Source organism: Piliocolobus tephrosceles, chromosome 9 (genome assembly GCF_002776525.5).
Source record: "Piliocolobus tephrosceles isolate RC106 chromosome 9, ASM277652v3, whole genome shotgun sequence".
In the NCBI taxonomy this organism is placed as follows: domain Eukaryota; kingdom Metazoa; phylum Chordata; class Mammalia; order Primates; family Cercopithecidae; genus Piliocolobus; species Piliocolobus tephrosceles.
Genome location: NC_045442.1, coordinates 32151623 through 32169647, shown reverse-complemented (window position 1 = coordinate 32169647; position 18025 = coordinate 32151623). Strand labels below are relative to the sequence as shown.

Sequence of the window (18025 nt, the reverse complement as noted above, 5' to 3'; positions counted from 1 at the left end):
CCTTTCTGTAGCTTCTTACAGGTTAGAAGTTTGCCCCAAGCAGAGAAGCAGCACAGCAAAGCCTTTTGTTGGCCTTCTTTTTAAATTTCTCCTGTCTACAGTTGAAAAGTGCCAATAAACAGCTAAAAGCCTTTTCTTTGCCATTGTTTTCAAGAAATGAAAAGATTTGTTTCCTTACTAGAAATTATGTAATTTTTGTCTTAGCATTACATAATTGGCCAGAGAGTTACCTGTATTTGAAATTATGAAGGTTTCACAGTTGGAAGCCCTTTTTGGGGTTTTCCCTTCACAAAGACGAATGACATAGACATGATTAGAATTTGGAAGATTTATCCATCATCACCCTTCAGTGAAGTACTAAAAGGATAAAAAGGCCATTAAAAAAACAACAGATAGAGCTACTGTTTGTTATATCTAAGGAAATTATTCCTAGAAATCACTTGAATTGCTCTGAAAACATACAGTGTTTTAAATTAATACACAAAAGTTTTTGAGATTTGCATTTCCATTCTCTGAGAAGAACTGTCCTGGACAGTGGTGAAAGAAATGTCCACCATGGCAGAGGGGGAGGTGCTTTGTGAGAACAGGACATCACTGATAATCTGTATCTCATTCAGTTTGATGACTTCAGGAAACTACTTTCTTAGTCTCAGGCAACTGTGTGCATTGAATTCGTTTTTATGCCTGGAAGAACCTGTTTACAGAATTATATAAAGCACTGTGCTTTGAAAATACATTTTATGTTTGAACTTAAACCTACATTTTTCTGCGTGAGTTATATAGCAGAAAGGAAATAAATTACATTGAAAGCAGTACATATCTGTGTGAGTGGTGATTGATTTTATTTTGTGAATTTTTAGAAGGCATATAAAGTGTATTATAACATTTCAGGCTTAGAAAAGAATACGTGAAAATTCACTTGACTCAATTTTCTCTTCCAGATTATGGGACATAGAATGTGGTGCATGTTTACGAGTGTTAGAAGGCCATGAGGAATTAGTGCGTTGTATTCGATTTGATAACAAGAGGATAGTCAGTGGGGCCTATGATGGGTGAGTGTGCTAACAGAGTGTAAAAAGAGAAAATCTACATCTTAATCCTTCCTTATGTTTATGGTGTTAAACATTACCATTTCTTGTTTCTAAAAGCTTATAGATTTTACACAAAGTGATACCATATTTCTTTAATCTGTATATTTACCTCTCCTTGGTTTAGTGTCCTGAAATATTCTTTCCAATCATTTTATTATACTTGTCTGCACATGGTTGTCATTCATATTTTGGTTATTTGGTTATGTATTTGACTGTTTTGCCCTGTAAAGCAAAACAAGAAAAACGCAGTGTTAACAGGCTACCCATGTAAAATGGTAACCTGTTAACAAAACAGAAACACTAGAGGGCAGTATTTGGGGACTTAGTGTGGTAAGATCTCGAATTTTGATCTCTTGGATTTTTTAAACTCTTTTAGTAATTTTTAAAAGTACAGTTCTCTTGTCATCACTTGTCATCCTAGCATTTCATTTATGAGTTTAGTCATCTTTATTTTCTTCTAATTTCTAGTGGTTATGGAATCCATTAATGTTGTGAATGGACCCCACGTCCACCAATCCTAAACACAGAGTAAATTCAAACAAAAATATGCTGGGCACAGTGGCTTGTGCATGTAATCCCAACACTTTGGGAGACCGAGACAGGCGGATCACTTGAGGTCAGGAGTTCAAGATCAGCCTGGCCAACATGGCAAAACCCAGTCTCTACTAAAAGTACAAAAATTAGCCAAGTGTGGTTGCGGGCGCCTGTAATCTCAGCTACTCAGGAGACTGAGGCAGGAGAATTGCTTGAACCAGGGAGGCAGACGTTGCAGTGAGCCAAGATTGCACCACTGCACTCCAGCCTGGGCGATAGAGCAAGACTCCGTCTCAAAAAAAAAAAAAAGTTATTCACTTACGAAGGACTCCTTATCGTTTCTTTTTGTCAAACTGCCTGATTTTGGGGGTGAAGGGTAAAAGGCTACAGTTCAAATATTGGCAACTTTTTAAATATCAGAAACTAACAACATTATTTTAGTTCATGAGCTAACTATACTGATACATTAATTAGCCAATGCAAGCAGCAAGAACCTGCTCACTTCTTCTGCTTTGGGTCAGCCATCACTGTTACAACCTTGGGAAATTGTTCAGAGTGTGGTGACATGTTCCAGCTTGGTCAAGACAATATTTTCTTATTGCCCTGGCTTTGATCTGTACCCACCTGTCTTGGAATTTGTCTGTTATGTACCTTGAGGAAACATGGCCTATAAAAGATTTTTGGAAGAGCTACACTTATTTAAATCAAAAGATGAGGGCTTACTTATATAAACTCCATTGCTCTTACATGGACCCCAGTCCCTCAGTACATGTGACCTGGGCCACTCTTAGAAGTGACCAGGAAGAGGATGCCTCGGAGTTGTAGATTTCTAGGTCTATGTAATATCATTAAGAGGTCTAATGTACAAGATCTCCTCTTGATCCCAAAGTGTAGTTTAACTTTACTATTAAATGTCTTCAGTTTGGTTAAAGCTAGCCTGTTTCTCATTTGTAGGTTAATTACGTACATTTCAGCTATACTCACCATCCATATTTATTGCCATGAATTTCTGCTGTTCTTCCCTGTGTTCTCTTACTTTTGTTTTTAACTAGCATTTTTGTCCCCTTTTTGATCTTTAGAAAAATTAAAGTGTGGGATCTTGTGGCTGCTTTGGACCCCCGTGCTCCTGCAGGGACACTCTGTCTACGGACCCTTGTGGTAAGAGCCTTGCTGTTTAGAGAGCATTGGAGAGCAGGTGGGGGAAGAAATTAAATATTGATGTGCTGTGGAATATGGATTTGAATTTAATAGTTACAACCTCACAAAACCTACAACTAAGTGGTAAGGCAACCAGTACATGACAATAAAATATGTTTATATAATTCCTTTCATCCAAAAATGCTTTAGAGACTATATATGGAGAGAAATGTGGCAGCTGTTTAACAGCTGCACAGCAACTCTATACAACAGTTTAGTGCAGGAAGTGAATAAGAATTCTGTATCCACCAGAAACAGCAGGGGGTACTAAGGGAGAGAGAATATAATTATTCAAATTGGAACCTGTCCAAAATCTGACGACCTGTACACCTGTGCCTTCAAAAAGTACCCTGGGGGCTGGGTGCGGTGGCTCATGTCTGTTATCCCAGCACTTTGGGAGGTCAAAGCGGATAGATCACCTGAGGTCAGGAGTTCAAGACCAGCTTGACCAACATGGTGAAACCCTATCTCTACTAAAAATAAAAACAAATTAGCCAAGCATGGTGGTGGGCGCCTGTAATCCCAGCTACTTGGGAGGCTGAGGCAAGAGAATCGCTTGAACCTGAGAGGCGGAGGTTGCAGTGAGCTGAGATCACGCTTGCACTCCAGCCTGGGCAACAAGAGTGAAACGCGATCTTAAAAAAAAAAAAAAAAAGTGCTCTGGGAATCTGCATAAACTCCTCCTGGTCAGGCCCTTAGTTCTGCAGCCTATTCATGAGCTAGTGCCTCCAGCAACTTGAACCCGTCTTTTTTATTCCCCATATACCCACTTTTGACATTTGGGGAAAAAAGTGATTCAGAAGGAGAAATATCACTTTCAGAAGCACTAAATTCTTTATCGTGTTGTTAGCTAGGGGCCCGGATTGATAAATACTACTTCCATTAGAAAATTAGTTGGAGCAACAGGGTGGGCAGAATCTTTTGCAGCACTTGGAGAAAAGATGAGAGCAAGCATTTGAAACCCAGTGTACTAAATCCTGACTGTCAACATTTAGGCATTCTTGGCTCTGGAGAAGAGAAAGAGGTTATATTTCTTGTCTTCCTTGTTGGATTTATGTGTGTATGTATAAGACAGGGTCTTCCTCTGTCACCCAGGCTATGTGTGAAGTGGCACAATCATAGCTCACTGCAACCTCCAACTCCTGGACTGAAGCAGTACTCTTGCCTTAGTCCTCAAGTATAGCTGGCATTACAGGCTCTAGCCACAGCACCGTTTTAATTTTTGTGGAGACAGGGTCTCACTATGTTGCCCAGGCTGGTCTTAAACAACTGGCCTCAAGCGATCCTCCTGCCTTAGCCTCCCAAAGTGCTGAGATTACAAGTGTGAGCCGCTATGCCCCACCCATTGTGATATTTAAAGCACATTCTTACCATACCAAACATGCTTTACCTACATGTTTCACACATATCTTTTTAAATGTATACTTTTCCTTTTTAAGAAAGTTTTTCTTTTTAAGAGAACCTCTCTCTTAAAAAATGACTGTGCTTTAAATACAACAAGGGGCAGGGCACAGTTGCCCAGGCTAGAGTGCAGTGGCTATTCACAGGCATGAACATAGCTCACTGTAGCCTCAAACTGCTGAACCTAAGTGATCCTTCTGCTTCTGCCTCCCTGTGCCAGGCCTAAAATGTGTATTTTCTTTCATTTAATCTAAGTCTGGTTTTTAGGCACAATTTATATGCAGCAAAATTCACTCTTTAAGACATTTTTCTATTAATTTTGCAGTTGTGTAACCGTCACCACATCAACATGTACAACATTTCCATCATCCTCAAGAGTTCTTTATGCCCCTTCATATCAATTTACTCCCCTTACCCACTAGCAACTGTTATCGACTATTCATCTGATTTTTATCCCTATAGTTTGCTGTCTCATGAACATCTGATAAATCATGGAGCATGTAGCCTTTTGTGTTTGGCTTTTTTTAAGTTCACTGGAGATTCATCCATGTGGTTGTATGTATAAATATTTTGTTGCTTTTTATTGCTGAGTAGTATTCCACTGTATGAATTAGCCAGTTTGTTTATTCATTCACCAATATAAGGACATTTGGAATGTTTCCAGTTTTTGTTGATTCTTAGTAAAGCCACTGAAAACATTTCCATATAGTCTTTTCTATGTCCATACTGTTTTTACTTATCTTGGGTAGATATAGGAGTATGATTTCGGGATTTTATGAAAGTGTATTCCTAAAATTTAAAAGAAACTGCCAAGCTATTTCCCAAAGTGGCGTGGGATTTTGCAAATTGAGACCAATCTGGGCAACATAGCAATACCTCATCCTTATTTATTTATTAAAAAAATTTTTTTTTAATTTAAGCATTTTACATTTTCACCAACAATGTATAAGAGTTCAATTTTTCTATATCCTTGTCAGCACTTGGTATTGTCAGTTTTTTTTTAAATTAGACCCATTTGTGGGGGTGTGTAGCGATATATCATTGTTAGCTTAATTTGTTTTTCTATTGTAGCTAATAATACTGAACATCTTTTTGTGAATGCTTATCTTCTTTTGTGACCATTCAGATCTTGCAACCATTTTATTTATTGAGTTGTTTATTAAAATAGATTTATATAGGTATAACGGACTTATTATAAATGGACATACTGAAAGTGTACAACTTGGACAGGCATAGTGGGTCATGCCTGTAATCTCAGCCCTTTCTGGGGCTGAGGCAGGCAGATCGCTTGAGCTCAGGAGTTAAAGAGCAGCCTAGGCAGCATATTGAGACCTCATCTCTATAAAAACTAAACAAACAATTAGCCAGATATGGTGGCAAGCACCTGTACTCCCAGCTACTTGCGAGGCTGAGGTGGGAGGATTGCTTGAGCCAGTGTACTCCAGCCTGGGCAACAGAGTGAGACCCTGTCTCAAAAAAAAAGAAAGTGTACAAGTTAATAAATTTTGACATATGTATATACCAGTGAAACCACAAATAATGAAGATATGCTTATGCCCCTTGGTTAGTCCCTCCTTCCTTTTCCATCAGAGCCTATCCCACCTCCCCCTGCCCCAATCTCCAGGCAACCACGGATCTGCTTTCTGTCACTGTTGATTAGTTTGCATTTTCTGGGGTTGTATAAAAATGGAATCATATATTAAATACTTTTTTGCCTGTCTCTTTTCATTAAGCACTTTTTTTTTTTTTGAGACAGAGTCTCACTCTGTCGCCAGGCTGGAGTGCCGTGGTATGATCTCGGCTTACTGCAACCTCTGCCTCCTGGGTTCAAGCGATTCTCCTGCCTCAGCCTCCCGAGTAGCTGGGACTACAGGTGTGTGCCACCACGCCCAGCTAATTTTTGTGTTTTTTAGTAGAGATGGGGTTTCACCATGTTGGCCAAGATGATCTCAATCTCTTGACTTCGTGATCTGCCCACCTCGGTCTCCCAAAATGCTGGGATTACAGGCATGAGCCACCATGCCCAGCCTCTAAGTACAATTATTTTTGAGATTCACCCATGTTGTTGATGTATATCAATATTTCATTTCCTTTGAAAATTTGCTGAGTAGTATTCTATTGTATGATTATACCCATTCACTGATTGTTTCTCATTTTTGGCTGTTAACAAAGTTTCTATAAACATCTATGTAGAAGTCTTGGGATGAATGTATGCTTTTTGCTTTTATTTCTCTGAGGTAAATACCTAGGAGCAGATGACTAGGTCATATGGTATAAGTGTATGTTTAAAATTTTTTTGTGGTTTACCATTTTACATTATAGTATAGCAGTGTATGAGAGTTCCAGTTACTCCACATTCTTGCCAGTACTGAGCACAGTCTTTAGTTTAGTCATTCTCATTGTGGTTTAATTCATGTATCTCTAATGATTAATAATGTTGAACATCTGTTCTTGCCATCTGTATGTCTACTTTGGTGAAGTGTGTTCAAATCTATTCCCATTTTTTAATTGAGTGGTTATTGAGTTTTGAGATTCTCTTATGTGTTCTAAGTTACAAATGCTTTATCAGATGTCATTCACAAATATTTTCTTCACATTCATAATTTGTTTCTTTGTTTTCTTAAAAGCGTCTTTCAAAAAGCAGTTCTTAATTTTAAGTTCACTGTATTGACTTTTTCTATTATGGCGTATGTTACTTGCTATTGTATCTCAAAAAAACCTTTGACTAATCCAAAGTCACAAGGATTTTTCCCTGTGTTTTCTTCTCTAAGTTTTATAGTTTTCAGTTTATATGTTCGTCTATGATCCATTTTGAGTTAATCTCTGCATATGGTACAAGGTATAGATCAAAGGGTTGGGCTTTTTTACACATGAATATCCAGTTGTTCCAGCGCCATTTATTCAAAGGACTGTCCTTTCGAAATGCTTTTGCAGCTTTGTCAAAAATGAATTGACCATTATGTGTAACTCTTACTTTGGGAATCTGTTCTGTTCCATTGATTTTTGTCTGTCTTGATTCCAGTATAATTTTATTTTGATTACTGCAGCTTTTTACCAACTCTTAAAGTCAAGTAATACGAGTCTTTCAGCTTTGTCTTTTTCAAAGGTTTTTGGGGCCTTTGATTTTTCATGTTAATTTTAAAATCAGTTTGCTAATTTCAACCAAAAAAAAGTCTGCTGGGAATGTTTTTTAATTTTTTAATAAAGTAGGTATGGGGTCTCAGTGTGTTGCCCAGACTGATCTCAAACTCCTGGCCTCAAATAGTACTCCTACCTCAGACTCCCAAAGTGCTTGGATTATAGGCCTGAGCCACTCCACCTGCTGGGATTTTTGTTGGACTTGTTTTGACTCTAGATCCGTTTGTAGAACATTGACTTTTGAACAATATTGAGTCTTTATCTCTCCATTTGTTTAGGTCTTTTTAAATTTCTCAGCCATGTTGTAGCTTTCAGTGTAAAGGTTTTGCACATCTTTTGTCACATTTATCCCTAAATATTTTGTATTTTTAATGCTATTGGAGAAGGTATTTTTAAACCTTGGTTTCTGATTGTTCATTGCAAATACATAGAAATATACTTTTACTTATTTCCCAATCTGTGTATCTTTTATTTCTCTCTCTCTCTTTTTTTTTAATTGCACTGGCTAAGACCTCCAGTACAATGTTAAAAACAATTGGTAAGAGTGAATGTCCCTTTCTTGTTCATGATCTTAGGCGAAAGGCATTCTAGTCTTTCACCATTTCACATATATGTATATATAGATGTATGTCAGCTACAGGTTTTTCATAATGACCCCATTATCAGGGGAATATGCAGTTCTCTTCTGTTCCTAGATTGCTGAGAGTTTTTGTGAGGAATGCATGTTGGATTTTGTGAAATGCTGTATCTGATCCATTGAGATAATCATATGGTTTTTCACTTTTATTCTGTTAATTGGTATATTGCATTGAATTTGTTAAGCTTTAAATCCTTTGCATTGCTGGTATAAACCCCACTTGTTCATGAGGTATAATCCTTTTTATGTGTTGTTGGATTCACTTTGCTAATATCTTTTTAAGGATTTTTGTGTGTGTGTATATCTGTGTTTGTAAGGGATATTGATTTGTTGCTTTATTTTCTATGTCTCTGGTTGACTGTCATGATAATGTTGGCTTTATAAAATAATTTTTGAAGTGTTCCGTCATCCATTTTCTAAGAGTTTGCATACGTGATATTATGCTTCTTTAAATGCTTGATAGAGGCCGGGCGCGGTGGCTCAAGCCTGTAATCCCAGCACTTTGGGAGGCCGAGACGGGCGGATCATGAGGTCAGGAGATCGAGACCATCCTGGCTAACACGGTGAAACCCCGTCTCTACTAAAAATACAAAAAAAAAACTAGCCGGGCGAGGTGGCGGGCGCCTGTAGTCCCAGCTACTCCGGAGGCTGAGGTAGGAGAATGGCGTAAACCTGGGAGGCGGAGCTTGCAGTGAGCTGAGATCCGGCCACTGCACTCCAGCCCGGGCAACAGAGCAAGACTCCGTCTCAAAAAAAAAAAAAAAAAAAAAAAAAATGCTTGATAGAATTCACTAGTGAAGCATCTAGACCTGGAATTTTCTTTGTGGAAAGTTTTAATGACAACTTCAGTTTCTTTAATAAATACAGCACTCTTCAGATTTAATATTTCTTCTGAAGTCAACTTTAATACTTTGTCTTCCAAGAAGTTTGGCCATTTTATCTAAATTATCAAATTTATTGAAATAAAGTTATTCATCATATTCCCTTATTATCCTTTTAATGTCTGTAGGAGCACAGTCATGTTTCCTTTTTCGGTTTCATTGATTTTGTTTTTCTTTTTCTAGCTTCTTAAGGTAGAAACTAAGATCATTGACTTTGAAACTTTTTTTTTTAATATAATCAGTCGAAGCTATAAATGTTATTAGAAGTAATTCTAATCACTATTTTAGCTACATCCCAAAAAATGTCAATTAAGTTGGTTTATAATATTCAGGACTTCTGTATCCTTAGTGATTTTTCTATTTGTCCTTACCAATTATTGAGAGGAATTTTTATGTCTCCCTGAATTTGTCTATTTCTTCTTACAGTTGTGACAGCCTTTGCTTCATGGTTTTTGTTTGTTTGAGACAAGGTATCACTATGTCGCCCAGGCTGGAGTGCAGTGGCACACCTATGACTCACTGCAGCCTCAACCTCCCAGGTTCTATCAATCCACCCGCCTCAGCCTCCTGAGTAGCTGGGACCACAGGCGAGTGCCACCACGTCTGGCTAATTTTTTTGTATTTTTTTGTAGAGATGGAGTTTTGCCACATTGCCCAGGCTGGTCTGCAACTGCTGGGCTCAACCTCAACAAAGTACTGGGATCATAAGCATGAGCCATGGCACCTGGCCTGATTCATGGTTTGTTGTTGTTGTTGTTGTTGTTTTTGAGATGAAGTTTCTCTCTTGTCATCCAGGCTGGAGTGTAGTGGCATGATCTCGGCTTACTGCAACCTCCACCTCCTGGGTTCAAGCGATTCTCCTGCCTCATCCTCTCAGGTAGCTGGGATTACAGGTGCCTACCGCCACACCCGGCTAATTTTTTGTATATTTAATAGAGACGGGATTTCACCGTGTTAGCCAGGATGGTCTTCATCTCCTGACCTTGTGATCCGCCCGCCTCAGCCTCCCAAAGTGCTGGGATTACAGACATGAGCCACCATCTTCTGGCCTTTTAAAGAAATTTTTTAATGGAAAAAAGAGAGTTTATTTTTACCCACATGTTTACCTTTTCTATTGCCTCCCATTCCTTTGTATAAATTCTGTTTCCATCTGATATCATTTTCCTTCTGCTTAAAGAACTTATTTTAACATTTCATATATGCAGGTACACTGGTGACAATGTACCTTAAAAAAAAAACAGTTTTTTTAAGGGATAGGATCTCATTCTATAGCCCAGGTTGGAGTACAGTGGCATGATCATAGCTCACTGCAGCCTTGGACTCCTAGTCTCAAGTAGTCCTCCTGACAGTCTCCCACATAGCTGACTACAGGCTTGTGCCACCATATCTGGCTAATTTTCTTTATTTTTTTAGAAATAGGTTCTCATTGTGTTGCCCAGACTGGTCTCGAACTCCTGGCCTCACATAATCCTCTTGCTTCACAACCTCCTGAGTAGCTGAGATTATTACAGGTGCAAGCCACTGCGCCTGGCTCTGAGAAAGTTTTCATTTTGCCTTCATTTTTGAAAGATATTTTTGCTGGCTAAATAATTCTGTATAGGCCAGACATGGTGTCTCACACCTGTAATCCCAGCACTTTGGGAGTCTGAGGCAGGTGGATCGCTTGAGCTCAGGAGTTCAAGACCAGCCTATCAACATGGCGACCCCTTCTCTTCAAAAATACAAAGATAAGCTGGGCATGGTGGCACATGCCTGTAGTCCCAACAACTTTTGGGAGGCTGAGGTATGAGGATCCTATGAGACTGGGAAATTGAGGCTGCAGTAAGCCATGAATGTGCCACTGCACTCCAGCTTGGATGAGAATGAGACCCCGTCTCAAAAAAAAAAAAAAAAAAAAAAAGAATTCTAGATTGACAGTGTCTTTCAGCACTTTAATGATGTCATTCCATTTTCTTCTGGCTTGGTTTCTAAGTAGAAGTTGGAAGTCACTCGTCTAAATTTTTCTTTTTCCTCCGACTGCCTTTAAGATTTTCTCTTTATGATGAGTTTTCAGCAATTTGCTTATGATGTGTCTTGGCGTGGTTTTCTTTGTATTTTTCCTACTTCACATTAAAAAATAGAAATTGACAGAGCAATTTGAAGAAGAAGGCTAAACTATATGTTGTCTACAAGAAAGCTACTTTAACTATAAAGACACATACCCCTTAAAAGTAAATGGTGAAGGCCGGGCGCGGTGGCTCAAGCCTGTAATCCCAGCATTTTGGGAGGCCGAGACGGGCGGATCACGAGGTCAGGAGATCGAGACCATCCTGGCTAACACGGTGAAACCCCGTCTCTACTAAAAAATACAAAAAACTAGCCGGGCGAGGTGGCGGGCGCCTGTAGTCCCAGCTACTCGGGAGGCTGAGGCAGGAGAATGGCGTGAACCCGGGAGGCGGAGCTTGCAGTGAGCTGAGGTCCGGCCACTGCACTCTAGCCTGGGCGACAGAGCAAGACTCCGTCTCAGGGAAAAAAAAAAAAAAGTAAATGATTAGCGAAAGATATAACACATGTTATAGACTGGATTGTGTTCCCCTAAAATTGATACGATGTCTTAACCACCGGTACCTCAGAATGTGACTGTATTTGGAGTTATAGGAGCTTTCAAGAGGTAAATAAGGTTAAATGAAGTAATTGGAGTAGGCCCTAATCCAATATGACTGGTGTCCTTATAACAAGAGGAGATTGGGACACACAGAGACCATGCGAAGATATAGGGAGAAGATGACCATCTACAAGTCAAAGGAAGAAGCATCAGAATGAAACCAACCCTGCCAACACTTTGGTCTTGGAATTCTAGTCTCCAGACTGTAGGGAAATTAATTTCTATTTTTTGAGCCCCCTAGTGTATGCCATACTTTGTTATGGCACCCCTAGCCCTGATGGACCATTCTAACACTAGTCAGAAGAAAGTTGGGGTAGCTGTATTAATTACAGAGAGAGCAAACCTCATAGCAAGGAATGTTATCAGGGATAAAGAGAAGTGTTGTATAATGATAAAGGGGCTAGTTCTTCATGAAGACCTAAGAGTCCTTAACATGTGCACACCTAATAACAGCATCAAAACATGAGGCAAAAAACCATAGAACTGCAAGGAAAGAATAGATGCATCCACTATTATAGTTGGAGATTTCAGCACCCCCATCAGTAATGGACAGATCTGGCAGGCAGCCAATTCAGTAAGAACATAGTTGAATTTAGCAGTACCATCAATCAAGTGTATATAATTGACGTCTATAGAATGCTTCATCCAATAGCAGCAGAATACACATTCTTCTCAAGCTCCCAAGGAAATTACACCAAGGCAGACCACAGTCAGGGCCATAGAATGCACCTTAAAAAAAATTTACAAGAATAGAAATCATACTGCATATGCTGTCAGATTACAGTGGCATTCAGTAATGGAAAGGTAGCTGGAAAATCCCAAAATATGTGGAGATTAAACAATACACTTCTAAATAACACGTAGGTCAAGAAGAAATTGCAAGAGAAATTGAAATGTATTCTTTTTTAATTTTTACTTTTAATTTTTGTGGGCACATAGTAGGTTTATATATTTATGGGGAACATGTGATGTTTTGAAAAGTATTTTGAAGTAAACAAAAATGAAAACAGCTATCAAAATGTGTGGGATGCAGTGAAAGCAGTGCTTAGAGGAAAATTTATAGCAATGAATGCATATCTTAGAAAATATCTAAAATCAATAGTCTAAGCTTCTACTAGAGCCAACTAAGAGAAGAGCAAAGTAAGAGAAGATTCAAAGTAAGTAGAAGAAAAGAAATAATAAAAACTAGACCAGAAATCGATGAAATTGAAAACAGGAAATCAATGGAGTACATCAAGACCAAAAGCTAGTTCTTTGAAAGGATCAATAAAATGGATGAGCCTCTAGCCAGACTACGAAAAACAAAGAAGACATACTTTACTAATATTAGAAATGAAAGCGATCCCAGATCTTCACAGAATCAATACTTAATAATCTTTCCAGAGAAACTAAGCCCAGGTAGATTCACTGGTGAATTCTACCAAACATTTGAATAAGTTATATCAATTTTCTATCATTTTTTCTACAAGATAAAAACAGAATGAATAACTTGCTAACTCATCCTATGAAGCATTACCCTAAAACCAAAACCAGACAAACACAATATAGGAAAAGAAAAATACAGACTAATAATGGCTAAGCTGTGAAGTTCAATAGGTTAGGCAGATCAAATGCATTTTCAGCTTAGGATAGTTTCATTTACAACAGGTTCCTCAGGATGTAACCCATTGTAATTTGAGGAGCATCTGTATTTTAAACGATTCGATTCATGCTTGAACCCGGGAGGCGGAGGTTACAGTGAGCCAAGATCGCATCACTTCTAGCCTGGGCAACAAGAACGAAACTCCGTCTCAAAATAAATAAATAAATATTGATTCAGACATATGTATGGTTTTTCTTTTTCTTTTTTTTTTTTTTTTTTTGAGACAGAGTTTCACTCTTGTTGCCCAGGCTGGAGTGCAGTGACACAATCTCGGCTCACTGCAACCTCCGCCTCCTGAATGCAAGCTATTCTCCTGCCTTAGCCTCCCACACTTGGCTGATTTTTGTATTTTTAGTAGAGACTGGGTTTCTCCATGTTGGCCAGGCTGGTCTCGAACTCCTGACCTCATGATCTGCCTGCCTCGGCCTCCCAAAGATCTGGGATTACAGGCGTGAGCCACTGCACCCAGCCATGTATGGTCTTATTATTGCCCTTATGTTTAGCAATTTCATGATTTCTAAAATTTTTTTTTTTTTTTTTTGAGACAGAGTCTCGCTCTGTCCCCCAGACTGGAGTGCAGTGGCTCGATCTCAGCTCACTGCAAGCTCCGTCTCCTGGGTTCATGCCATTCTCCTGCCTCAGCCTCCCGAGTAGCTGGGACTACAGGCGCCCACCACCACGCCCAGCTAATTTTCTGTATTTTCAGTAGAGACGGGGTTTTGCTGTGTTAGCCAGGATAGTCTCGATCTCCTGACCTCGTGATCTGCCTATCTCGGCCTCCCAAAGTGCTGGGATTACAGGCATGAGTCACCGCACCGGCCTCTAAAATATTATAAAATGTAATAATGTGCCAATAAAATGTAGTAACTCTTAAATTTAAAAAATCCTCGACAAAATATTAGCAAATTAAATCCAACAATGTATGAAAAGAATTATACCCTGTGACCAAGTGAGATTCATGCCAGGTGTGCAAGGCTGGTTCAGCATTCAGAAATCAATTAATGTAATCCATCACATCAGGGGACTATAGAAGACAAATCACATGCTTATATCAATAGATGCAGTAAAAGCATTTGACAAAATCCAACACCCATTCATGATAAAAACTCTCAGCAAACAAGGGATAGAGAGGCTTTTCCTCAATATTATAAAGAAAAATGCAAATTAAAATTAAAATTCTACTACACACCTACCAAAATAAGTGTAAAAGATTGGCAATATCAATTTTTGGTGAAGATGTGGAGTAATGAACTCTGATAAACTGTTGGTGTGAATATAAATTGGCATGACTTTTAAAAAATTGTTTCATAGTATCTTCTAAAGCCAAACATACACCTACCCCATGGCCTAGCAAGTCTACTCCTAGTTGAAATGAGTGCATATATTCAGCAAAAGACACATACATAAATGTTCATAGCAGCTTTGTTGCCATAAACTATAATCAGCCCCTCTGTCCACCAACAAGAGAATAGATGGATTGTAGTATATTCATACAGTAGAATATCAACCAGTAATAAAAAAGAATGAACTACTGTTTTACATACAGCAACACAGAAGAATCTTACAATGTTGACTGAAAGAAGCCAGGCATGAGCGGTGCTCGGTGGCTCATGCCTGTAATCCCAGCAGTTTGAGAGGCTGAGGCCGGCGGATTGCCTGAGTTCAGCAGTTGGAGACCAGCCTGGGCAACATGGTGAAATCCTGTCTTTACTAAAGTACAAAAAATTAACCAAGCATGGCGGGGGGCGCCTGTAGTCCCAGCTACTCGGGAGGCTGAGGCAGGAGAATCACTTGAACCTGGGAGGCAGAAGTTGCAGTAAGCCGAGATCGCACCACTGCACTCTAGCCTGAGCGACAGAGCAAGACTCTGTCTCCAGAAAAAAAAAAGAAGCCAAGCATGGCTGGGTGCAGTGGCTAAAGCCTATAATCCCAACACTTTGGGAGGCCGACATGGGCAGATCACAGGGTCAGGAGATCGAAACCATCCTGGCCAACACGGTGAAACCCTGTCTCTACTAAAAATACAAAAATTAGCTGGGTGTGGTGTCACGTGCCTGTAATCCTGGGTACTCGGGAGGCTGAGGCAGGAGAATTGCTTGAACCCAGGAGGTGGAGGTTGCAGTGAGCCAAAATCACACCACTGCACTCCAGCCTTGCCACAGAGCAAGACTCTGTTTCAAAAAAAAAAGGCAGGCATAAAAGAATACATACTATATGATTATATGAAACTCAGTAAGAGAGTAAACAAATTAATAACAATAACAATGTTGGGCCAGGCAAAGTGGCCCACACGTATAATCTCAGAGCTTTGGGAGGCCAAGGCAGAAGGACTGCTTGAGTCCATGAGTTCAAGACCAGCCTGGGCAACAAAAAGACCTGGTCTCTACAAAAAAAAAGAAAGAAAAGAAAAGCTGGGCATGGTGGCATGTGCCTGTAGTCCTCACTACTTGGGAGGCTGAAGCAGGAAGATCACTTGAGCCCAGGAGTTTGAGGTTACACTGAACTATGATCACACTGCTGCATTCTTACCTGGTCAATAAAGCGAGACCCTGCATCTAAAAAAAACGATCATGATGACGCCTGTAATCCCAGCACTTTGGGAGGCCAAGGTGGGCGGATCACGAGGTCAGGAGATTGAGACCATCCTAACACAATGAAACCCCATCTCTACTAAAAATACAAAAAATTAGCTGGGCGTTGTGGTGGGCGCCTGTAGTCCCAGCTACGTCTGAGGCAGGAGAATGGCATGAACCCAGGAGGCAGAGCTTGCGGTAAGCGGAGATCACGCCACTGCACTCCAGCCTAGGCAACAGAGCAGGACTCTGTCTCAAAAAAAAAAAGGTGATGATGATGATAAAATTGAAGTAGAGGTAACATTGTTTAGTAAGGGGTGTGAGATTGTTTTCCAGTATGCTGGGAACATTCTACATCTTCATCAGGGTAGTGGTAACTGCCAGTGGTGTGCTAGAACAGGCTCATACTCACTTATGAGAGCCAACTATTCATGAATTTTGCAAGCTGGTTGACTATTACTAGCTTATAATTGGCCATGGTAGTTTTTAATGCCGTGGAAATCTACCAGTGGTTTTACAAAGTAGCAAAGGTTGGTTGATAAACATTTATCAGCATACTGCTTATTGCTCACCAATCCTTGACCTCTGATTATAGAAGGAACTTAGAAGGTAAAACCAGGGAGGTAGTAAGGAATGCTCTCATCCACCCTAAGCCAAAAAGGATTGGCATGAGAAACTATTAATAGCATGCTATTTAGCATGTCTTGGCCAAAGAATATTACTTTGTTTACAGCTGCCTAGTATTTGACTTTTCCATGCTGCCTTTAGCCAAAGTAAATTTTCTTTTTTTTAATTTATTTATTTATGTATGTATTTAGATGGAGTCTCACTCTGTTACCTAGGCTGGAGTGCAGTGGCGTGATCTCAGCTCACTGCAACCTCTGCCTCTCAGGTTCAAGCAATTCTCCTGCCTCAGCTTCCCAAGTAGCTGGGACTACAGGCATGTGCCACCATGCCCAGCTAATTTTTTGTATTTTTAGTAGAGATGGGGTTTCACCACGTTAGCCAGGATGGTCTGGATCTCCTGACCTCGTGATCCACCCGCCTCGGGCTCCCAAAGTGCTGGGATTACAGCCGTGAGCCACTGCACCCGGCCTCTCTCTTTTTTTATAAAAACAACTTCATGGTAGAAAATTAACAGCAAACCATAGCCTTTCTGTAGACTCCTTTTGACATCTTGCTGAATTTGTGTCCTGTTGATTTTGAGTAGTTCAAGTTCCTACCCTTTTTGTTTCTACTTCTTTAGGAGCATTCCGGAAGAGTTTTCCGACTCCAGTTTGATGAATTCCAGATTGTCAGTAGTTCACATGATGACACAATCCTCATCTGGGACTTCCTAAATGATCCGGCTGCCCAAGCTGAACCCCCCCGTTCCCCTTCTCGAACATACACCTATATCTCCAGATAAATAACCATATACTGACCTCATACTTGCCCAGGTATCAAAATCTATTATGTACATAACACTGGGTAGGAGACAGGATATTAGCTGTAAGGTGTTGCTAGTTCACGGAGCTTTCTCCTGCCGTTTGTGTCACCAAGTCCTGTAAAGCCGAGGAAGCAGACAATGTGAGACAGGGCTGAAGCTGCCACAGTATGGACAGTGCCTTTCACCAAAGTAGCCAGCCTCAGTTCTAGGTGATTCTAGGGTCCTACGTGTGTGGTAAGCCTAGTCATTCCTGCCCTAGTTATCTAGTAGTACTGTTATGAAAATAAAATGAGATTTGAATCAGTTTGAAAACTAAGTAATGACCCAAAGGCCTGTGATGTTTAAGTTCCCAGATCACACAATACCTACAGTAGAGACGTTTCAAGCCAAGTAGACACTCTGATGTCTAATGTGTGAATGGAAACATCTCTTGGTGAAAGTTCACACTGACAGAAATAAAAGGGCAGATTTTAAAAGGAATATAAAAAGTAGCTTTTATATCCCTATCCCCATTCCTCAACCCTCCAAAAAGAGGACCTGTCTTTTAACCTCTGACGTTGGTGAGAACTCCATGTATCCTCCCACTCAAGTCTCTAAACTCTCTCTCAGGCAGGGGAAGATCCTAAAATACCCAGGTGGTCCATACACATTATGGTATATTCAGATCATACCTGGTGTTCTGACCAGTTTGAATACACTAGGTTGTTGCCAGTTTGAGAAGGCTGCCCTAGCTGCTGAGGAGCGTTGCTGTCGTTAGGATTTCCCACGTGTGCCTTAGTTCTCCTGGCGGAAGTACATACTCGCTACAGGTTTCTGCATCTCTCTTTGCAGTGTTCCACTGAGGGCAGTGATTCACGC

General features: G+C 40.0%; 1 protein-coding gene across 4 annotated transcripts in view; it reads left to right on the top strand.

Annotated features, from left to right (window-relative positions):
• Positions 1–18025, top strand: part of BTRC (beta-transducin repeat containing E3 ubiquitin protein ligase) — a 210133-nt gene that overhangs the window by 186258 nt on the left and 5850 nt on the right. For 3 of the 4 annotated variants that reach the window (XM_026446547.1, XM_026446544.2, XM_026446545.2), the window contains 3 exons: positions 942–1052; positions 2705–2783; positions 16985–17177. In XM_026446547.1, coding sequence (XP_026302332.1) covers positions 942–1052; positions 2705–2783; positions 16985–17146 — 352 coding nt within the window. In that variant the 3' untranslated portion in view covers positions 17147–17177. Of the gene's footprint in view, positions 1–11; positions 796–941; positions 1053–2704; positions 2784–16984; positions 17178–18025 lie in introns of those variants that run through there. The other variant, XM_026446546.1, reaches the window with a different exon arrangement.